The 23,565-nt window shown below is 37.9% G+C and overlaps 2 protein-coding genes, 1 long non-coding RNA gene and 1 pseudogene across 6 annotated transcripts; 3 read left to right on the top strand and 1 right to left on the bottom strand.

Moving 5' to 3' along the window:
• Nucleotides 1–2,214: 2,214 nt before the first annotated feature.
• On the bottom strand, nt 2,215–7,748 carry LOC112182340. Of its 4 annotated transcripts, XR_005803978.1 has the most exons (3): nt 7,612–7,748; nt 2,945–7,393; nt 2,267–2,801 (listed from the first exon to the last, which is right to left on the bottom strand). XR_005803978.1 is itself a non-coding variant. In XM_024320818.2 (2 exons), exons 1-2 carry the CDS (start codon nt 7,536–7,538, stop codon nt 2,764–2,766), a joined length of 312 nt encoding a protein of 103 aa, XP_024176586.1. In that variant the 5' UTR covers nt 7,539–7,736; the 3' UTR covers nt 2,270–2,763. The 4 variants fall into 4 exon arrangements, 2 of the variants coding, with proteins under 2 accessions (XP_024176586.1, XP_024176587.1); XR_005803968.1 differs by having other exon boundaries at nt 2,215–2,801; nt 2,945–7,748; XM_024320818.2 differs by having other exon boundaries at nt 2,270–2,801; nt 7,265–7,736.
• Nucleotides 7,749–10,208: 2,460 nt separating this feature from the next.
• LOC112186093 lies at nt 10,209–13,167 on the top strand (annotated as a pseudogene).
• Nucleotides 13,168–19,240: 6,073 nt separating this feature from the next.
• Nucleotides 19,241–21,611, top strand: LOC121050058. The gene is made up of 4 exons (XR_005801665.1): nt 19,241–19,375; nt 19,923–20,048; nt 20,529–20,600; nt 21,419–21,611. It is a non-coding gene; the product is annotated as an uncharacterized LOC121050058 (long non-coding RNA).
• A 13-nt stretch (nt 21,612–21,624) lies between these two features.
• LOC112200110 lies at nt 21,625–23,493 on the top strand. Its single transcript, XM_040518827.1, has 3 exons — nt 21,625–21,643; nt 21,687–22,932; nt 23,049–23,493. Exons 1-3 carry the CDS (start codon nt 21,625–21,627, stop codon nt 23,491–23,493), a joined length of 1,710 nt encoding a protein of 569 aa, XP_040374761.1.
• Nucleotides 23,494–23,565: the final 72 nt, after the last annotated feature.

Below are 23,565 nucleotides of genomic sequence, written 5' to 3'. Positions count from 1 at the left end.
CGCCGGCAGAGAGAGAGGGAGGAGAGAGAGAGAGAGAGAGATGATGAGAGAGAGTGAGTGGCAATTTGCAAATTTTAACTTGATGGAGCCCAAAATCATCATTTAGCTATTAAATTGGGTTAGTGGGAATAAAAATCTCTTAGTGGTGTAAGTGGGCTAAATTTATCTCATTTTGGTGTTGTGGGCCAAGAACCCAAAAAAAAAATATATATAAAATGCATAACCGTCTTGTATTTATCTAAACAAAATATATTAGATAGTTATTACCAAGTTTAAGTTTATCATATATCTCATGTTGTTTAGCCTGCTTTAATTTGTATAACGGTTGTTATGCTTTAAGGAAATATTCTTAGTCCACTCACCCTAACATTCTCCCACTTGGACTGGGAATAGTTTCTATAACAAGAAGTCATAATGTCTCAGGTAGGATAACATTCTTTAGTGCGCAGTGAGATAAATAACAAGCTTTATAGACTTATAACATGAACTGTCAAAATGCTGAAATAACACAGAGTTAAGAGACAAACTATGTTTAGTTAACTAAACACAGTAGCTACACAACTATGAGTATCAATGTTTTAAAAGGCTGAGGCGTAGCCGAGGCGTTGCCAGGAGAGCCTCAGCAAGGCGTTCGCCTTGAAGCGAAAGGCGTAAGCCTTACGTATAAATGAGTTGTATAACTGTATTTATGCAATCATTAGTCTTATATATTGAACATGTATTGTAACAAAAAAAAAATTATAAATTATCATCCATTCATAATAACCAAGTACTAAAACCATATGTAATCTAGTTGATAACAATAGATACAGATGAAAGAAAATTGATCCAGCATGCTGAATATCATATTGTTAGATACCAAGAAACCAATTTAATCGCCTCCCAATTTCATAGTTCATTACTAGAAGTTAACAAAGCTCACAACATGACCTGCATTAGTGAACTTCTTTGCATTAATACAATTGTGTCTTTATCATATCTATGCAAGACGATCTAGAAGAAGTAATGGTAATATGATTGCAGGTGATAAAATATCCAATAGACTCAAGCTAGATGGTAACTTGTAAATTAATCCAATCAAAAATATCAGTTTGTAAATCCCAAATTGCTACATAACGACGTACACAGTCGTACCTCTAGTCCTCTACTCTATCAAACCTGTCATCAACAGTCAAAGGGTCACCACCGTAGTATGCATCACGTGCCTACCACGTGCACCAAAAACAACAACCAAAGATTGAATCATCTTGATCAAAAAAACAAAAACAAGATTGAATCTTCCATCACCGATTTTTTTTTTTTTTTGAAGCAACAATTCACTATCAAGATGAAGAAAGACACAAAATTTCCAAGCATTAAGTGATAATAATCCAGAAAGAACCTGCCTTTACATTTCAGGAATACAAATCAGAATCAAAAGATCCTTCTCGTCTCAAACTTCGGCCAGATGACACAAAGCACCGCCTTGATCTTGTTGATTTCACACTTGGCCAACAGAGCAGCACCCAACCCATCCACCACACTTGCCGAAGTAGGGGCCGGCAGCGGGGTCTTCGCGACTGGTGGCAAGGTTGCTGCCGCTAGTGGAGATTCAAGCGGAAAATGGAGATCCGGTTCGGAGGGTTCTGGAACTTTCGGGGACGGTGGACCCGATCACATGGGGGGCGAAGGAGGCATCCGTGTCTGCCATGAAACTAAAGTGTGGAGGAGCTATTGGGATTGACGGGTTTGAGAGTTAAGGAGTCGGGGAGGAGGTTGGTTTGAGACTGATTTCTGGCTTTCTGCTTGGCTCATCTCCCTAAATGAATGTGGTTTCTGACACCAAACGACGTTGTTTTGGTGTTAAAAAAAAAAAAAAAAAAAAATTCCCAGGCACTTGCCCAGTACGCCTTGAAACCCGTTTCCCACACTTTTGCTGCCTTCAGCAGCGCCTTTGCGCCTCAGCTACAAAACGAAGGCAATTTCTACCGCGCCTCACGCTTTTTAAGCCTTAAGGTTTTTAATACATTGACGAGTATCAATTTTGCATTTCACATGAGATGGTCCTCTTTAAGGTTCTGTATGCATGAAACCGAGTACAAAACTTCCAATTTGAAAACTTTCCCTCATGTACTCACTTTAATAACCTGTAAGCAAGATAGAACAGCTACACATTGCAGCAATATAATAGAACATTGAGAATGATATTCAGATAGCCATATCATATTTAATCAACCAAAACTTGAACTTTAGTACATGTGTCACTCAGTAAGGCTGCAAATCAAAATGAAAACTTAATTTCATTGCACTCCAATTTCTCAATTAAAAGTTATAATTCAGTATAATGAGAAAATTTTCAGAAAATAACAACACAAAAAACCACAAGTCTTATTCAAATGAAACACTCCCACTGGTTTCAAGCATCTAATATGCTTGATAAAACTCCAATTTCAATAACATGCGGTTTGAATGCAACCACTGTCATCGCCTTGGTGAAAGGATCAGCCAACTAGAAAAGAGTTCAAATCTTCAAAACTTCAATTTCCCTATGCTTGACTCTTTCTCTCACACTGTAATACTTAAGGTCTATGTGTTTGGTGTCAGTAGACCTCTTATTATTCCTAGTAAAGAACATTGTAACTGAGTTGTCACAATAAACTTTCATTGGTTTTGAAATGATGTTGTCAACTACCTTAGTTTGAACCAGAAAATTCTTTAACCATAGCCCCTCACAAACAGCTTCATAAATTGCTATGAATTCTGCCTGCATTGTAGAAGTGGCAATTATGGTTTGCTTGATACTCTCCAAGCAATGGCTCCTCCTGCAAGGGTGAAAACAAAACCTAAGGTCAACTTTTTAGAGGAAGGAAAGTGAATGGCAAAATCCAAATCAAAATAGCCTACAACCTCAAGTTCCTTGACTCTTCTATACACTAATAGATGATCTTTGGTTCTCTGAAGGTACCTTAAAACCTTCTTGCCTGCTATCCAATGCTCAGGGCCTAGATTGGACTGAGATCTTGAGAAAATGCATGTTGCATAGGCCAGGTTAGGTCTAGTGCACACTTGTGCATACATCAAACCAGCTACAAGTTGTGCACAAGGCTTAGTCTTCATAGTCTCTCTTCCAATTTCATTTTGAGGCCATTATTCCTTAGTCAATTTATCACCGTTTGACATAGGCACCACACCACTTGCACAGTTGTGCATATCAAACCTTTTCAACACCTTATTGATATAGCCCTGTTGCGACCGTCCAAGCAAATGCCTTACTCTATCTCTTTTAATCTCTATACCATGCACATAACTTGCCTCACCTAAGTCTTTCATATCAAACTTCTTTAATAAGAACCCTGTGGTGTTTTTCAGCAATTTCAAACTAGTGCTTGCAAGCAAAATGTCATTAACATACAAAATCAGAAAAATAAAATCTTTCCTTTCTGTCTTCATGTACACACACTCATCCACTTGATTTGCAATATCTACTTTGACATGGTTTTGAGTTGCAGGTGCAGTTTGAGTATCAAAATCAGCTAAAACAACTACTGGTTCTGAAAGAGATTTATCAACCACAGTAGGCTCACTCTTAGCTAACTCATCAAACTCAAAATCTTCAAACTTGTCAGCAAAATTTACGTCATCAATGAACACAACTTTATTTGTTTCAACAACTCTAGTTGTCTGTGATGGACATTAGAATCTAAAGCCTTTTGAGTTCTCTGGATAGCCTACAAAAAAAGTTGAAATGGTTTTTGAATCAAGCTTGGACTCTTGAGGATTGTACAAACTAGCCCCTACCTTACAGCCCCAAACGTGTGTGTGGAGTACACTTGGTTTTCTATTCTTCCACAGCTCAAAAGCAATCTTGACAATAGCTTTGCTAGGTATTCTATTGTCAGATAGTTCACTGTTTTAAGTGCCTCTCCCCACAACATCCTTGGAAGACCTGAGGTGCACATCATACACCTCACCATAAACATAAATGTTCTATTTCTTCTCTCTGCAACACCTTTTTGCTCAGGAGTCAGGAGTACCAGGTGTAGTATAATGAGCCTGAATGCCTTGTTCTTGCATAAACAAGGCAAATGGTCCCTTTTGCTTTCCTAGTTTAGTATACCACTCATTGTACTCCCCCCCCCCCTTCTATCTGATATGACTGTCTTAATTTTGGCATTTAACTCCTTTTCTACTTCAGCTTTAAAAATCTTAAATTTTTCCAAAACTTGTGATTTTTCTGAAATGAGATAAACATAGCAAAATCTGGAGAAGTCATAGATAAACGTGATAAAGTACTTGTCACCACATAAGGTTTGAGTCGCAAAAGGTCCATAGATATCTATGTGAATCAATTGCAAGACAGTAGTGCTTCTAGTTGTTGTTTTCTTTTTCTATTTAGCATACTTGCTTTTTACACATTCAATGTAGTCAATCAAGTTTGAGAGATCAAGTTTAGATTCCTTGTTTAACTAGAAGATGCAATCTTTCTTTAGAAACATGTCCTAATTAATCTTTTGTGGGATAAATACGCAGAATTTTCAAAAAAAAAATAAATTCTCTTAGAACCAATCACAGTAACAGTTTCAATACTAGCATCATTCAGATCAATCTCATTCTCAAGCAAAAGTACTTCTTTAGAAGCAAAAGATGGAGCAGTAGAAGAAGCTGAAATCAATCAATAATCATTAAGGACTAGGGAGCACTTCTAATGAGAACCACTTTAATGAATACTAGTTGAGGATTTTCTAATCAACGGTTAGGGAGATCGACTTTTTGATTATATTACTGCAAATCAATCGTTATATGTTTATGCATGCATGAGTAGATCAATTCTGAAAAGAAAAAAAAAAGGAAAATATAAGATCGTGGTTTTTTTTTTTAATCTTTTGATTGTTACCATAAATGATTTACTATATTTATACCTCCTACTCTGGGATCACAATAATCATTGGAGGTTCAGTTTTATAAAAGAAATGTGAGACACATCAAGACAGAAGCAGAAGAGTCGATATCCTATTTCTATTGATAGAAGTCCAAATATTTCAAGTTTTCAACCAATCATATTTATTTTTTTTAAATGAGAAGGGTCAATTGACCATTCTTGCCCTATGGTAGCTATGCCCATATTGACATGGTTGTTTACATAAAATGAGGGAACTATAAACCAAAGATAATGCGGGAGATTAAGAAGTGATATGCAACTTGACAACCATTATTATTATTATTTTTTTTTTTTTGTGAGAAAAAGAAAAAGAAAAAACACAACATGAAGATACTTGTGTTTTTCCAAAGAAAAAATGACTACCTTTCATTGTGCATAAGTCATTTGGGCAATAAGTTAGTAGCTTTGATTAGGCTTGGTGTGAGTTAAGCCGAGCATTGCCAAGGCTTCGTGCCTTGATTGTTTATAGCTTTTATTTTATCTTTTTATTTTTATTTCTCCTTGTATGCTTTTGAGTTACCTAGTGCCAATTACATCATTTAGGTCAAACGCTTAATCCCCGAGGTACGATAATCAAGGTTTTAATACTTTCCTTACTTGATAATAATACGTGCGCTTGCATAAATGTGTATCAAGTCGAGTTCCTGAAAGAAGGTAAAGGGGTTAAAGTCCCTCAAATAAGATGAAGGGTTAACGTCCCTGAAAGAAGGAATGAATGGTATAAATTTCTGAAAGAAGCCTGGCACAAAGGTGGCAAGAGAAAAATGCTCTCTAGAAGCGGCAAAAGTCTGAAGATGAAGTTAAAGATGGCACAATAGTGTCAAGTTGACAAGGCTCCCTGAAGGCACAATGGTTCAAAGAAGTTGACAGGATTCCCTAAAGACACAATAGTGCAACATAGATTGGGTGAAAGTCCTGGAGAAAAGTATTCCTTGGCGGCCAATAGTAAGTAGAAGAAAATATTTCTCTCAAGGCACAACATGAAGACACTTGTTCTTCCAAAGAAAAAGATGAGTGTGGTCGTGCAAAACGTGATCCAAAAATAAAGTTTTTTTTCCAACCTTTTCAGCATATGATTGGTGCATACTTTTCCCAATTATCTTCAAAAAAATAAAAATAAAGATTTTTTATATTGCAGAAGACTCGTTAGTCAGTCAAGGCCGCTGCAGAGCCATCTCAAACTCTTCGGAGGCCCTATGCGAAAGTTTAAAATGCAGCCCTCCAAACTTTAGTCTTATATGAGATTTATACTTGAACAAACTCACATATAAAATCAAATAACCAACAATGTATGATCAATATCATTAGAAGAGCCTACAAAAGTGGCTAAATATTCAATACAAACGTAAAGTTTGCAGCAAAAAATAATTACAAAAAGATACTTCATCTGAAACCCTCAAAATAACACATTCTAACAGTGTTGATTGATATTCATTTGAAAATCCATCTCCTTGCCTTCTTAACTACAAACTGATCAATTAGCTTATCACAATTGATTTTTCCAAGATACTCGTTCTCAATTGAAATCAAAGCAAGTCCATTTAACCTTTCTTGTGACATATTTGATCGCAAATAAGATTTCAACAACTTTAACTTGGAAAAACTCCTCTCAGCTGAAGCAACAGTAACAGGCACAGTTAACAATATTTGATATGCAAGTCTAACAACCGGGCAAGTGTTCCCTTCCTGTAAGAAATTCAATATATCAATAGCAGTCATCCTCTGTTTGGGTAATATTTCCCTTAAGAGTTTTAGGTCTCTAAACAGGTCTTCCCCATCAACATCTGAACTCTCTCCATGTGATGTGGGTGCATATGGGGCAACATCAAATGCATTATTTTGTTGTTTTATTATAGATTTGTAATATTTGATATTTCATTGTTTAGATATTTTTAGGGTATCTTTTTACATTTAATTTAAGATTTACATTTAATTAGCTTTCCACTTTAGCTTAAGTCTACTTATTCTCCAAGTATTGTAAACCCTATAAATATGGGTAATGTAATCGTTGTTAGATAGCTTATAGTTTATGAATAATATCAGTTTATTTGTGGCATGGATTTGCCCTATTTTATGAGTTTGCTACTCCTTATTTCTTGTGTCTGTTGAGTGATTGTTGGAGGCTTGTGTTCAATACTTTTTCCCCATCACCATGTCTCAAAATAGTCTCAAGATGAATACAAGCAGTTTTCATATCATTATCATTCAAGGAATTCAAAGTTTCTGAAGTGAATAAAACTCCAAAGATATCATCATAATGTTGATATTGTTCAAACCTTATATTTAATGATCCCTTATCTTGATCTACAATATTTAAGAAATAATGCACTCTAAAAGATTCCTGACCTGAAGATGATGGAGATGGCTCACTGCCGCTTTCATCAAAAAATCTTTTTCTTTGAATTGGACGCTTTTCCTGAAAAACAGGATCAACATCTAATGCAGCAGCAATTTCTTTAGCAGTAATTATTGCATCTGTAAAGCCAGTTTCTCTAAACTTATCAAGCCAAGAAATTAGACCTTTTACTTCAGCTATAGCAACATTAATTTGCATATTATTAGACTGCAGCACTTTGCTAACCCTATTAAAAGCAAACAACATCTCATACCAAATCACCATACTTAGCAAAGTGCTACTAAAGCAAACATTAATTTATTTGTAAATAACTAAATAACAAATCAAAGAATCATACCTAGTGGCTGAGTAGTGAGGTACTGAGGTCGATGAGAACTAAGGAGGGGAGAGAGACAGAACGCCAAAAAAGGAGAGGATAAGCTTTGGTCCAGAACTGAGGAGGGGAGAGAGACAGAACACATAAAAAGAAGGAAATGATAAGTTTTGGTTGGATGGGGCCTCTTTCTTATTATTTTAATTTTTAATATTTATTTATTTAAAACAAAGCCATAAAAAATGAAATCTGGGCCCCTCTCATTCTCTCAATCAAAAAAATGTGAACGCAGATTCGTATGTTGATCCTCTGGGGCCCTATTTTACATTCTTCACAGTTTTTATTACTTATTTTAATACACATAAAACCTTTAAAAAAAAATTTGGGCCCTCTCAAATTAAGTGTGCTGTTGCACATTTTGAGAGCTAGCTCTGGGCAGCTGCCTAATTTGGCCTCCACAAATGAAAAGCAGAGTATGCACCCAGTGTACTAAAAACTCAACCAACGAACTTACTTGTATGCAATTATTAAATACCAGCATGTTTCTCCTCTTTTCATCTCTCCTGTTGATGAATCTTGATGTCTATTTTGGCTTTAAATTGTGAGTCAATAACTGGCCCCTCCACTATTGCTTTGTCAATTTTCCCATATCAGGTAATATATGACTGTAATTTCTAACTTTTATTTGGTAAATTTTTTGAAAATACAAAGAAATTACCAAACAGAACCTCTTAAACAACTTAAACCTAAGGAATCAAAAAAATAGCAGATAAAGGAAGACAGTTGCTCCATACTTGAGGCGAAGAGCTATGTCATCAGCAAGAAAGTTTGATTCGCTCTTTTGATATGTTTAAAATAGACAGATTCCAAATTAGCAGCAATAATATAGATATCTTGTACAATAGACATGATCCTCCAAGGTATTTAAAACTGACCATTTATGCTGTCAATGAGGAGCTTAGAATCGCCTTCTACTTCAAGATGAAGAAAATTGTAAAGGTAGTGCTTCTGTAATAAGAATATCATTACATCCCAGATTGTTTCAAGCAGCTAATATAGGATTTCCATATGTATTTCGAAACACAAACCCACCAACACTCCTACTGTCATGAAGAACAGAACCATCAAAATTTAATTTTAAAGGACCATGGTTCGGAGGCTTCCATCTAACAAGATCTTTAGAAGCATGTTTCTAAGTGGGTTTAGGATTAATTACATCTGTTGAAGTCATTAAACATGGCTGCATAAAAGATTTGAATGGGTAAGGACAATTTATCCCTAAAGGTAGCATCATTTCTAGAGCTTTCCAAATACAATAAGCAGTGATCCAGCCATTCAATAAATCAATAATTCCAATCCTCTAAAGAGAAAGAAGGAAAGCTGCTTTGCCAAACCTGTCTGGTATAAGAGCAATGAAAGAAAAGATGATCTATTGTTTCAACATTGGAAATGTCAAAACTGACAAGATCTATCAATATGATAACTAGTCTTTCTCCACACATGTTTTGTATGTGCAAGTTATTATTAATTTTTTTTTAATAAAAAGAAAATATCAGAATTAGTTATTGCAGAGAAAAGATAATGCATGTGGAGAGAAAAGTGGGTTGTGAATACTTTATTTATTTATTTTTTTAATAAAAATATATTTTATAAATGTTTTAATTATCCTTCTGATTTAATTAGTTCTCAAAGTTTGTTAATCTTTTAGGGTCATTTCTGTCAAAATTCTAGATTTTGGCTAACAAATCCTCTTCTCTTAATAATAGTATAGATTAGAAAAAATCTCATCTCTAGTAAGTAGTCTTTGCTTGATTAACTGCCAAAGAATGTGCAACTGTATGTTGAATAAGTAACTGAGAAGCAGATTTAATAGTGAAATTCCATGACCAGTAGGTCCCCAAACGATACGGTCTTATTGATAGAAGTAAGGCAGAGGAGTAGAGTTAATTGTTATATCATGAGGTAAAATTGAAAGTAATTTTGGTAAATTCCACACCTTGCAGAAGAAATATAATCAGTAAATCAGAAACAAGCTCTGTAGTACGTCTTCCAAACACATACCTTCTGTCTTTTTTTTTTTTGGTTTTCTGAGAAGAAATGTAAACACTATTGAATCGGGCTTATTGGCTTAAGTACAATCAGAAATTAACAAATCCACCAAAAAATTTGAAAGAGATTAAAAAGAAGAAAAATCCTTGGAATGAAGCGCCCAACCAGCCAAATGGTGAGCAACTCCATTATTTTCTCTATAAATGTGCTCAAAGTAACAACCAGGTAGATTGACAAGAAGAAGCTTTAGGTCCAGGTACAGCGACCGAAGGCTAGGGTCGGAGTCTGAAGGTAGATCAATAGAAACAGCCAACTTAGAGCAATCCGTCTCAAATCTCAGTGCCTGCGGACCCAAAGAACGTGCAAAATCCAAAGCCTCAAACCCCACTAATAATTCTACATTAGGCCTGGCATGTAGAGTCTACATGCTCAGCTGATGAAGCGCGCACGATCAATATACTTAGCCCGGCCTCCCATACAAATACCATTACTATCTCTAGCAATAAGACCAACACCTCCCTATAATGTAACAGGATTAAAGGCCCCATCCAAGCAGATACTCACTCAACCCGGTATAGGCTTCATCCATCTAGATTTGGGGCGACTAGATTTACCAACAGATGGGTTAGCAGTTTTTGTGATACGAAATTAAGAAGATAGGTTAATTAGCAGTTAAATAATCCTAAACACATACCTTTTGTCTTGGTTGTAATTCCAAGATTTATTTCAGATGTAACAGTTGCCTTTGGTGCTTTCCTAATGAAAGACTTTGCAAGTCAGTAAGTCTTTGTGCACCGATGTGGAATTGCAGAACGATTATGATCAGACCTAAAGAAAAGGATATCATTTGCCCAAGGACTACATAAGGATATCAGAAGCAGCGGAGCTCCCCCTCTCCAACTTCATCCTCTCATCTCTCTACCTACAATGAAACCAATCATCACTCTTCTCTACCTCTCCTTGTTTCCCCACATCTTCACTCTCTTCGTCGCCGGTCAGTCGCCCCCATACACTCCGGTCGACAATATCACCCTGGCCTGCGGCAATTCCGGCCTACAGCACTCTATGGACCTCAGATCTTGGAGAGGAGATAAGGACTCTAAATTCACCCCAACAGGTAACGCGTCCGAATCCATAGATGCACCGCCGTCGTCCACCGCCAGCGACGTCCCTTACAACAAAGCTCGGCTCTCCCGCTCCAAATTCACTTACACAATTCCCCTCTCTCCCGGCCAAAAGTTCATCCGCCTGCATTTCAATCCAGATACATACAACCCGGACTTCCAACGCTCCAACTCCCTCTTCTCAGTCACCGCCGCCGGCTTCACTCTCCTCATGCCTCCGTCACCGCCGACGCTTCCCGCGAGTCCCCGCTGGTCAGAGAATTCTGTGTAAACATCGAGACAGGACAGAGACTCGAGATCACGTTCACACCAAGCAAAGATGCGTACGCTTTCATCAACGGAATCGAAATCGTGTCCATGCCCACCGGTCTTTACTATACTACTTCAGCTCATCTCATCGACACCAGTGATGGTTCATATCCGATCGGAAATAACACAGCTCTAGAGATGGTGTACCGAATCAACGTCGGCGGAGGCCCCATCTCGCCGTATGCAGACACCGGAATGTACCGGACTTGGGAAACTGCCGATGAAACTTATTTGGATGATATAAGTAAAAAACTCAGCGTGCTAACAGTGAACAATACAATCGAGCTCAACTTCGTCAAAATTCCAGAATACTCTGCCCCAAAACCAGTTTACAGAACAGGTCGGTCAATGGGGATGAACAAAACCATGAACAAGAGCTATAACCTCACATGGGTATTTCCCTTAGATCCCAAGTTTTATTACCTGGTGAGACTCCATTTCTGTGAGTTTGAATCTAATATTACCAAGTATGGCGATCGGTCGTTTCAAATCTACATGGCCAATCAAACTGCACAAGCACATGCAGATGTCATTGGATGGAGTGGAGCAAATGGGAATCCAGTTTACAGAGACTACGTTGTGGGCATGTTCATGTCTCCGGTTGGAAGCCAGAAGAAAGTTAACTTCTTTCTAGGACTTGCAGCGCTACGGGGAGATTGGTATACTGTTTACAACGATGCCAGCTTGAACGGGTTGGAAATCTTCAAGCTCAGTGACTCAAATGGGAGTCTTGCCAGACCCAACCCCGATTCACCTCCACCAACGCTGGCGCAGCAAATCCCCAAAAGTTCAACCGCAAGTAAATCACATACTTCTTTGCTGCCCATCACAGTTTGTGTACTCTCCGGAGTCCTACTTCTTCTCTCTGTTCTTGGAATTTTTGATTTCAGGCGAGGAAGGAAAGTTGAGGAGTCTAGTTCCAGCCAGGGAACGTTGACTTTACCGTCCCATTTGTGTCATTACTTTTCACTACCGGAGATGAAAGCCGCCACTCAAAACTTCAACGATTCTCGCATTATTGGAGTTGGAGGGTTTGGCCATGTGTACGAAGGATTTCTTGAGGATGGGGCTACCCATGTTGCAATCAAACGGTTGAAAGCCATGTCATCACAAGGGGCCAGCGAGTTTAGGACGGAAATCGAGATGCTCTCTCGACTTTGTCACCGCCATGTAGTGTCTCTTATTGGATACTGTGCCGATGAAGGTGAGATGATCTTGGTGTATGATTACATGGCACGTGGGACTCTTGGTGACCATCTCTACCACACTGATAATCCACCTCTTTTGTGGGAACAACGGCTTCATATTTGTATTGGTGCGGCGCAAGGTTTGCACTATCTATACACAGGTACTAAGGGTACCATCATTCACCGTGATGTGAAGAGCACAAACATACTATTGGATGAGAATTGGGTAGCCAAAGTTTCAGATTTTGGGTTGTCGAAGAATGGCGTGATCACCCTTTCCAAGACTCACATTACCACAAAGGTGAAGGGTAGTTTCGGATATCTTGACCCTGAATACTATCGAAGTCAACACTTGACTGAGAAGTCTGATGTGTACTCATTTGGCGTGATTTTGTGCGAGGTATTGTCTGGAAGGTCAGCGGTGACAACCGTGGACAATGATCGAGTCGACCTGGCTGGATGGGCCAAGAAGTGTCATGGTAATGGGAAACTAGATCAAATTATTGACCCAAATTTGAAAGGTAAAATTGCAGTGAGATGCTTGCATAAATTTGTTTCCATCGCAATGCGTTGCATGGATGATAATCGGATCAATCGGCCGTCAATGGACGATGTTGTGAGAGAGCTTCAATTTGCATTGAAGATGCAACAAAACAACGAGGACTATACTGATCGCATTGAAATGACAGTTCAAGATAGGATTGCATTGATCAAGGACAATGAAGGGTCTTGTTCTAGTGAGCAAAGTAGTGGGGCAAATGAATCCATCCAAGGGTTGACTGGCACAATCTTCTCTGAGATCATCAATCCAGTTGGGAGGTAATCAATGAGCAACATGGTTAACAAGATGAAAGCAATCCTTGTACAACTTTTTTTCTTTTGAGAATGTGGAATATGTATGATGTAAACTTGAGAACACAAGGATAAATCACAGAATATTTAGATAAAAATGACAAGACCCGCTCCAGATTTCACTATGAAATCTAAAATGGCCATTTGGGGCCCACCTTAGGAGAATTCTACCAAAATTGCTGCAAAATAACCCCTAAAAATGGCTACCAAACCTGTGACAACAAATAAACACTTCTACAATTGCCAACTATAACTCCAAGAGCCTACATGCTCTCCTCAATAATTCAACTACGCCCAAGATATATATATATATAAGAAAACTTAAATTGACAAGACCCGCCCCGAATTTCACCCTGAAATCCGAGGTGGCCCTGTGGGGCCCACCTTAGGGATAACTCTACCAAAAATTTGGCAGAATCACCTCTAAAATGGACTACCCAAAACCCTGTAAAACACACAGAAACACTTCAAGCAAACCAACCTTATACTCCTGGAGCCACCCTGCTCCCAATTACCAACAACTCTACTTTCACATAACACAAAACACAAAACTCAACAATACTAATCCCAAAGGTTATCAGAGCAATACCACTATACACAGGGATATAAAAAGAAGAGTAAAGGATCAAGGGATCCTACACTGCGGAAGTAGTGACAATTATGCCTCACATGTCATGTACGCCCGACCTCCACTAATTCGCCTGCAAACTGGGCATTAGAAACCGAAAGGCCCAGGGGAAAGTAGACGAAAAACGTTAGCGTGAGTGGACAAAAAGAAACAATTTAAAAGAAAAAGGATTTCATACTTTCCCACATTTATTTCATTAAAAACCGATGCATGCAACAATTAGAAAAACACATTTATCTTTAAATCCAAGAATTTCAAAACGATAAATCGACTAGCCTCGCTAGTCACCACATTCGAAAACTATATCGTAAAACCGAAATCTCGTTTCTCAAGAAGATAAGACCAGCCCCACTGGCTACAGTGAAAATCGGACTAGCCCCGCTAGTCAAGCAACGATAAAATTTGGGGAAGAAGTTTCACCATACGAAAGAAGGGAGCCTCCCAGGCTCGGGTCGGAGTGTCCCACACTCTGGAGCATCCCATGCTCTGCTCTTACTCACCCACGAACACATAGTAAGCAGGGAGGAGTACTAATAGCTAGCAATAAATATGACGACCCAGGTATGGTGGGTTAAAATCATACGAAAATCGAAAATCAGTAAGGCTTCCCCATAAGTCCCGCGAATAAAACAAAAACACGGGTACGATTCCCAACCGTATCCAAAAATTCTCGTAGAAAGTCACATAAATCGACAGCGTGTCCCACACGCTAAAAGAATAATTAGATCATCATCAAGGCATTCCCAATGCCAAAACCGAAAGTCGATAGATAAATAAGAAATAATTCATCGAAATCCCATTTCGAAAACCTTTCCAGAAATCTCAAAACATCGAATAGAAATGTAATTAATTCCGGAAATCACCTCGGAAAAATAATTCTTCGAAATTCAACATCAATTATAAATTCGAATCCAAGCATAACAAATTAATATATGAAATTCACAACCGGTATAAATCATAAATACTTCATGAAAATCAATATTGAAAGCAAATTCACGAGATAAATCGAAATCAAATTCCAAAATCAATTCATATGCTCGGAAAGTAATATGTTAATTAAATAAAGCATTAATTCAAGAAAATAAACGCATGCATCATTATTTAAAACAAAAGTCCACTCACAGTACTATTGGGCGACCACGCAAACGAGTTCCTTCATTTAACCGTAGCTCGCGGCATTGCCCTGTACACAATTATATTTCCGTAAACGGCAATCCGATAAAATAATTACAAACCTAAACGAAACCTGAAAATCCCTATATCCATTACTTCTCAAATTCAACCCAAATCTCTCCCACAACACCAATTCCTCAATTAACATATTCCACAACGAAAACGAGGGATATCCGACGGCTGGATTTCCAACAACTCAATCACAAACTTCAAACTTCGAAAATTCACAAATAATTCCAAACTCCTCCAAAATTCACCAAACTTCACATACAAGCACTACAACATTTATACAATTTATTGGGCTAAAAACTGGAATTAAAACACTGCCCTACACACCTCCAAGCGCCACCAACAGTGGCAGCGCGTAGGCCCCACGCGCCGGCGGCCACCACCTCCGATGGCCACCAAATTTTGGCAGCACCACCTACACAACAGACCCAACATTTTTCACAACTACAACAAGTTCCAATTTTACATTGAAGGGCTCCAATTTGGCCGATGAAATTTTTCCAGAAAAACCAAGAACCCTAGAAATTGCAAATCGTTAATTCGACCTCCACACTGCAAATTGAAATGAAAGACCTTAGGGGAAATGATCATTGACAAAAACCGAACCGTCGACGCCGGTTTGGTGGCCGGAGACGGCCGGAATCGCCGGAAATCGATGAAAACTCCAAACTGCTACAGTAACCTTCACAGCTCAAAATCGAGTTCTTCTGGCCAAATCGCTGCAAAACACCACCACAGACGTGACCAGGGTGAAGAGGCGAGCCAACTGATGTCCGGATTCCATCGTGGGGTGGCCGGAGGAGGAAGAAATCGGAGGAAGAAGCAATCGGCCGAAGAGGAGAAAGGATCGGGGGAGAGGAGAGAGAAAGCCCGGTAGGTTTCCAAAAATGGAAACTTACCACAGTAACTTGGCTATTTATAGAAACTTACCACATGAACAGTAACTTTAGTATTTCGCTTATAACTTTCGCATACGAACTCCGATTTTTATGTACCACATATTCACGCGCTCGGTTTAACGTCCTCTACAACTTCCATGAAGAACATTTTCTCAAATTTTGACCCGAACAAAAAGTCAACTTTTAGGGCCACTAAAAATGCTAAAATGACAATAAAAGTGAAAGTAAATGTCGTTTATCGTCCTAATGATTAGTAAATCAGTAAATTCTGGTCGGGACTTTACATAAATTCAGATCTCAAGTCTCAAATTATTATTGTTAATACACTGAAAGTTGACAATCAAAGCAATTTAGACAATGAACTGAATAGGGTACAAGTAGGTTAAACATGTAACCTACAACATGAATGGAAGTGGTGGACACTATGCCTCAACTCTTACACATGCTCGATCTCAACTAATCTGCAAACTAGACACGAAAAATCAAAAAGTCCAAGGGAAAGCATTTAGAAAAACTATTAGAGTAAGTGAATGAAAATAAAGAATCACGAGAAAAGCAAACAAGGAAATTTAATGATTTCCCAACTTTAATTTCTTATAAAAACCAAGCATGCAATACGAGTTCAAGAAAATTATTTTAAACTGCAAACTGATACGAGCATCTCAAAAATCATTTAAAATCATCACATGATAAAAAAAGGCGATGACTAGATGGTAGTGCCCACTAGTCATCTGGAGGGTATTACCGACCAGATGACGCATCAGAGGTATTGTCGACCGAAATACGAGGAGACAATGGCTAGAAGGTACTGTCGATTAATCATCTCATGTTATCTAGAGGGTACTACTGACTAGATAATGCATCAGTGGGTACTGCCTACTGGAATATTATGAGGCGATGGTTACAGAGTACTGTTGACAGAGTTTGATTCTCTAACGAATAGGAAGGTTTTTCGAGCAAGTTATGCCAACACCTCCTAACATAAAACCGATTGATTAATAGGTCTTCGTTAGAAAGCGTGATGAGAAAAAGAGATGGTAATCTCGCCTTATAGCACAAGGCTTCTCACATAACGCCTTGGAATCGATTACGATGAGACATTCTCTCATAATGGATGTCACTGCACTCCACTATCTTGTCAATTTGGTAGTTTCCGAATAACTAAACATGCAGCTTATGAATGTGGTCACTATGTATCTCTATGGGGACCTAGATACCAATATACATGAAGGTTCATAGTGAACTTCATTTACCCAAATCAAGTGGCTCTAGACCACGGAGTGCTTTTGCAAAGAGTCTGAACGCTCACTAAAGTGACTACTTGATTGGAAAGGGATATGCCCGCGCATTTTCATAACAAGTTCAGGATTCTATTGCAATTCATGTTGGTAACATGATCTTCATTGGAAGCCCTTAAAGAGTTAACCGAAACCGCTGAACAGTAGAAATCTGAGTTTTAGATGAAGGATATTGGGAGAACACAATTTTATCTCAGTTTGGAAATTGAGCACCATGTTGATGGAGGCTTAAGCGTTTTGACAAGGTCAAGCCTTCAAGCACACCCACGATTGTCCGTAGTCTTAATCCTAAAAAGGGTCATTTTCATCGAAAAGATGAAGACAAAGATGTGCTAGAGGCAGAAATGCCTTACTTGAGTACAATAGAGAACTTTCAAAGTATGATGAAACACCAGTGTTTTAAAACGCTAGTGAAAGCGGATTAGGGATTTGATTGGCAACCTAGCTATGATTCTAACTATCAAGTCTTTCGGCAAGTAATCCGCCATCTATAACTAACAATTGGCTCAGTCACTCTTCTAGTATACTACTGCAAAGAAATGGTTAGCTTTTGGAGGGGGTTTTTAGGGTTTCTATGTGAGATACTGGTCTATAACGCGGTCGTTTGAACCGGTTCAAAATTTTCAAAATATTGAAAATTTTCTAATCTAAGTATTTAACCTTATTGATATGTGAGTGGTGTTCGAAAAAAATTTGAAATTAGTTTTTACATGGTATTCAGTTAATATTCAAAATTTTCATCAAACATATGTAATATCAATGTAATTTATTAAATTCCTCCTAAAATTAAGATTTTTTCTTGGTTGCTTCTTAGAAATAGATTGAAGACTAGAGACAAGCTGGCTCCCTTTAATCATAATATTCTTCTAAATTGTCCTCTATGTAATAAAGAACCTGAATCTATAGACCATTTATTTTGACTATGTCATTATGCTAAACAAGTCTGGGTTCATTTTGCAAACCTAGACCCAACTAGTTGGAATGGAAGTATTATCTCTTGGTTACAATTCATTGGTAAGCATAAGCATGGTGTTGAATTACTTAGTAAAGTTTTATATATCTTTTGGTCTATCTGGATCAGTTGAGAATGGATTTTGTTTAGAGGTTTTTCTTTATTGTTGTAAGGGAGCTTCTATTCATACCTCTAAAATTGTTATTTAGACATCTCTGCTTACACTATGCCAAAAAATGCATCACACTACACTTTTTAGACAACGAAAAAAAAATTTCCGTTGTGTGATCATTGAAACTGCATCACACAACAGGTTTAATGAGATTGGCGTTGTATAAGGGGTTGTTCATAAATTTTTTGGGTCCAAGATTATTGTACAACAGTTTTAAGGATTTGTCTGTTGTCTGAATGAAAAAAAAAATTCCCGCTCACCTTGCTCAAATTTGGGTCGAAATTTTGACTCACCTTGCACAACAGTATTGTTGTATATGTTGTATGAGAGTAAGTTGCAAAATAACATACAACGCATTTTTTTGTTTCCGTTGTGCAAGTTAGGAAGAAAATCACATGTACCCCAAAATGTGAGTGAGTATCGCAAAAAGACCAATATTTGAGTGAAATGCTGTTACACGATAGTAAGCTCCTACAACGGAATGACTTATTTTTGTTGTGTGAATGTGCGATGGTAATCCTTGGAGGGAAAAATGAGTTTGTGATTTGTCTGGGCGGGAGATTTGCTAATCATGGATCTCTATGCTGAAGTTTCATTGTATATTATTAGACAACCAAAATGAATTTCTGTGTTGTCTGAATTGGTTATACAAATAAAAAACTAAACTTAAACGCATGTCTAGCTACCACACTGACAAGAATTAATAGCTAGGGCATTCATATTGTCTCCCATCTTCGACAAAACAGCGAAACTTAAATGTACTTGGCCGTTTTCAACACTGGTGTAGCTAGTCTTCGACAAAAACCTGAAAACTCATATCTCAAAGCAAAACCCCGCCGTGTTCTTCTCTTTACGGATCGAACCCATCTTCATCTCCAAACCCATCTTCTTCCCATAACCCATCTTCTTAGAACACCATCTTCTGAAAACACGGGATTAGGGTTTCAATTTGGGGATTTGGAGGAGGAGGAAAAGGAGGGAGGGGGGAGTTAAATCTGGATGAAGAAGATGAGGAGGAAGACGAAGACTCAACAATAACAAGAACAAGAACAAGAACAACGAGCTGGGTTACTTGGAACAGTAGCGGAAGAAGATCATCGTCGATATCCTCTGCCCGAGGTGGTCTGTTTGTCAAGGTAAAGTTTGGAATTGGGAAAAAATAATTGAGCTGCATGTGTTTGAATTCTATTTTTGTTCCGTTTAGGAATTTGGGGTGAGTGCGACTTCCTTAATTGGTACTGCATGTGCAATCGTTCATATTCTTCTCTTTGGTTGTTCTAACTTTACCTTGTTAGATGATTGTCAAGTCCTCCGATTTCTGTCAGGTGTTAAAGAGATGGGTATATTTTCAAATGTAAATGTTAGTTGTCCAAAAGTGGGTGCCATCTTTGTTTGGTGAAAGACCATTCTTTTAGTCTGTTAATTCTTGGTAGATTATACTTATTTGATCGTTTTGTTAATTGGTTTGTGGACTTTGTGGTTAGTAGTTGTTTATTGAATTGTTGGTGAAATTTTCTTTATTATGTTTTGTATGAACAACCTGATTGTAATTTAGATATTCTTGTTGTCTGTAGGTACTTAGTAAATCTTCTTGAGTAGAAACCTATGTATGTGTGTGCATTGAATGAAACAAGTTTACATTTTTTTGTTGTTCTGAAGTTGGTTTTGGTTTTCGAATTGCAGGGAGGAATCGAAGTTCTAAGAACAACAAATCTGGGTCGAAATTTGCTTCTGATTCTAAATGTGGATGTTGAAAGAAAATGGAATGTCAATGCTGTAGGATACCATTCCCATTTTGTTAAACTTCAGGTGTGTTTTTTTGGCTCAAGGATTATTCATATTATGAGCTCAAATTGCAGTTCGTTTTGTAATGTATACTACACTGTTTGAGAGCAAAAGAACTGAACTTTTTAGAGGTAGACTTATGAGAGTGAAACTAGTTTTCCTGTTTTTTTTTTAACATATAGTAATGAAGTTAAAAGTATAAATAAACCGCCTTATGTTCTGTTGTTGTAATCAAGATACCTAATTGAAGTACATAGTAATGTGAACTGGTCAATGAGGGTGGCTTATATGTTGAGTTTTTTTCCCACTTTTGACAATGTGAATAACTTTGATAAGGCATTGAGTTTTGGTGAAGTATTGATGTAGGGATTTCAGTTCTCTATTAATTTAGTCTGGATATGCTTTTGGTTTATACAAAACAAGAGTATTTAATTTTGAAGGTCCGCCTTAAATTCTCGGCTCCATGTTTTGGTTTTGCTTTTAACCACTGCTTTTGTTGTATAGGGTTTTATCCATTAGAGTTGGGAGATTGAAGCTAGCTAGAGTTAAGCAAGAGTATTGCTGGGAGCTTAACTGGTAAGGTTTTCTGTAAAATGATTCTTTGTATTCTTTATATGATTCATAAAAAATGGTTGTGAATTATTGATCTATGTTGTTTGTTTATTGAAATAGGCTGCTTTATCTCTGTGTGGGCAGTAAGCTTTTGTAGAAAACAATAAAATATTACATCAAACTAAGTGTGGAGCATGTTTATTAGTTGGGAAAATGTTGTCCAAACATTTTGGTATGGTTTGACTTGGTGTCTTATGGTTATGCATTGATCTGCATTTACCATGATGCATTGATCTGCATCTATGTTGTTTGTTTATTGAAATAGGCTGTTTTATCTCTGTGTGGGCAGTAAGTTTTTGTAGAAAACAATAAAATATTACATCAAACTAAGTGTGGAGCATGTTTATTAGTTGGGAAAATGTTGTCCAAACATTTTGGTATGGTTTGACTTGGTGTCTTATGGTTATGCATTGATCTGCATTTACCATGATTAATTAATGCATTTTGAATGTATAAGACAGGTAGGCTACTAGAAGTTTATTAAAAGAGATGCATTTCGTAATATCCATATATTTATGCTAATTGTTGTTTATATCATGTATTGACTGAACTAATTTGATGTTGAGTACCTTTATATTTCTGAGCACTGTTAAGGTACTTTTTGAATGAATTTTTGGTCGAACAATTTTGTTTTTACTTCTCTGACATGTAAATTGGTTTATATAGATGCTTTGCTTAGTCACTTGATATCGGAGTATATATATATGCAAATTGCTGTCTTTTTAAATGGTTTGGTAAATGTAGGCCTGGTTTGTGTTATAAATTAGTTTCGTGTAATGTAGATGGATAGGTCATGGATGCATGCTGATAGGAGGTCTTATGAATATAAGCTAGGAGTGAAGGAGTTTTGTCAGTTTGCTGTTGATAATGCTAGAGACCCTAATCGCATTTGTTGTCCTTGCACAAAATGTGGAAATGTGAAAGACTTTTCTGCACAAGTGATAAAGGATCACTTGTTTATGAATGGGATAGACGTAGGTTATGATAAATGGACAGAACATGGGGAGGTTGTGGTAGAGTCAGAATCAGATAGTGATATTGATAGCGCAGAGACAGAGGGTGTTGAATCTGAATCTGTGGAGGGTAATGCAAGGGCAGATTATGAAGTACAATTAGATAGTGATGTGGAGTTGGAAGGCAATGAGAATGATGAGCTTTCAACTGAGTGTAATGAATTCAGGCAGTTTGTAGAAGATGCCAACAAACCCTTATACCCGGGTTGCAATAGGCACACAAAGATGAATGTGTTGGTTAGGCTTTACAACTTGAAAGCGAAGCATGGTATGAGTGATGCAGCATACTCTGACTGGTTGATTGCCTTTGCTGAATTTCTGCCCATAGGAAACGAGATACCTGCCTCTGTGTACGAGGCAAAGAAGACTTTGAGTGCATTGGGAATGAATTACACCAAAATACACGCTTGCCCGAATGACTGTATTCTATATAGAAAACAGTATGCTGATGAAATGTGTTGTCCTACATGTGGTATTTCTAGGTGGGAAGTCTGCAAAAACAAAAAAGAAAGGGAGGGAGTACCTGCAAAAGTGTTGTGGTACTTTCCACCGATTCCTAGGTTCAAAAGAATGTTTCAATCAATTGAAACATCGAAGAGTTTAACTTGGCATGCCACCAATAGAAACAAGGATGGCTTAATTCGGCATCCTGCAGATTCTACGTCTTGGAAGTTGGTAGATGATAAATGGCCAGATTTTGGTAGTGAGCCAAGAAACCTACGGCTTGCATTGTCATCAGATGGGTTCAATCCCCATAGTTCCTTAAGTAGCAAGTATAGTTGTTGGCCCGTTATTTTGGTAACCTATAATCTGCCTCCATGGTTGGTAATGAAGAGGAAACACATGATGCTGACCTTATTGATATCAGGCCCTAAACAACCGGGAAACGACATTGATGTTTACCTTGAACCGTTAATAGATGACTTGAAGCTGTTATGGGAAGGGGTGAATGGAGTTTACGATGCCATTAAGAATGAAAATTTTACCCTTAGGGCTTTACTGTTCTGGACAATCAATGATTTTCCAGCTTATGGTAACCTTTCAGGAAGTATAGTGAAAGGCTATAATGCATGTCCTATTTGCCTTGATAAAACAGAACCTACAAGGCTAGTTCATGGAGGAAAGATGGCCTACACCATTCATCGGCGGTTTTTAGGAAGACACCATCCTTATCGAAAGCTAAGGGCTGCTTTCAATAACCAGCCAGAACATGCAACAGCTCCAGTGCCATTGAGTGGAGAAGAATTGTTGAGGAGGTTGGAGGAGGAAGTTCCACAGTGGCCGTTTGGAAAAAAAAACCTCCTCCTACTTATAGGGGTGCTGAGGATGAAACCAGGCCATGTTGGAAGAAGAAGTCGATATTCTTTGAGCTTGAATATTGGAAGTATCTCCCTGTTAGGCACTGCCTTGATGTCATGCACATTGAAAAAAATGTGTGTGATAGTCTAATAGGGACGTTGTTGAACATTCCCGGAAAAACCAAGGACGGACTGAAAACTCGTTTGGATTTGGCGGAAATGGGTATAAGGCAACAGCTGCACCCAAATCTAGATGGTCCGAAAAAGAAGCGCTTGCCATTGGCAAGCTGGAACCTAACAGTAGATGAGAAAAAATGTATGTGTGGATCATTTCATGGCATGAAGGTTCCTGAAAACTATTGTTCAAACATTTCGAGCCTTGTTTCAATGGATGATTTGAGGCTGACCGGACTTAAGTCCCATGATTGTCATGCCTTAATGCAACAGCTACTCCCAATTGCTATCCGAGGGGTGTTGGAAAAACCGGTCAGAGTTGCAGTAATCAGGCTTTGCCTTTTTTTAATGAAATTTGCAGCAAGACTATAGATGCTTCAAGGCTTCCAAAAATACAAAGTAATCTGGTCGAAACTTTGTGTGAGCTTGAGAAGTATTTTCCGC

Source organism: Rosa chinensis, chromosome 1 (genome assembly GCF_002994745.2).
Source record: "Rosa chinensis cultivar Old Blush chromosome 1, RchiOBHm-V2, whole genome shotgun sequence".
NCBI classification, from domain to species: Eukaryota; Viridiplantae; Streptophyta; class Magnoliopsida; order Rosales; family Rosaceae; genus Rosa; species Rosa chinensis.
Note: the sequence above shows the minus strand (reverse complement) of the source record. Positions and strands in the feature narration are given on the sequence as shown.

What these genes read in the sequence shown, in the direction of transcription:
- LOC112200110 (XM_040518827.1), top strand. An exon ending in GAGGAAGTTCCACAGTGGCC is followed by an intron (nt 22,933 to 23,048) that starts GTTTGGAAAAAA and finishes TCTCCCTGTTAG; the next exon opens with GCACTGCCTTGATGTCATGC.
- LOC112182340 (XM_024320818.2), bottom strand. Translation starts at nt 7,538, where the DNA reads ATGGTGATTTGGTATGAGATGTTGTTTGCTTTTAATAGGGTTAGCAAA. An exon ending in GCCATCTCCATCATCTTCAG is followed by an intron (nt 2,802 to 7,264) that starts GTCAGGAATCTT and finishes TCACCCTTGCAG; the next exon opens with GAGGAGCCATTGCTTGGAGA.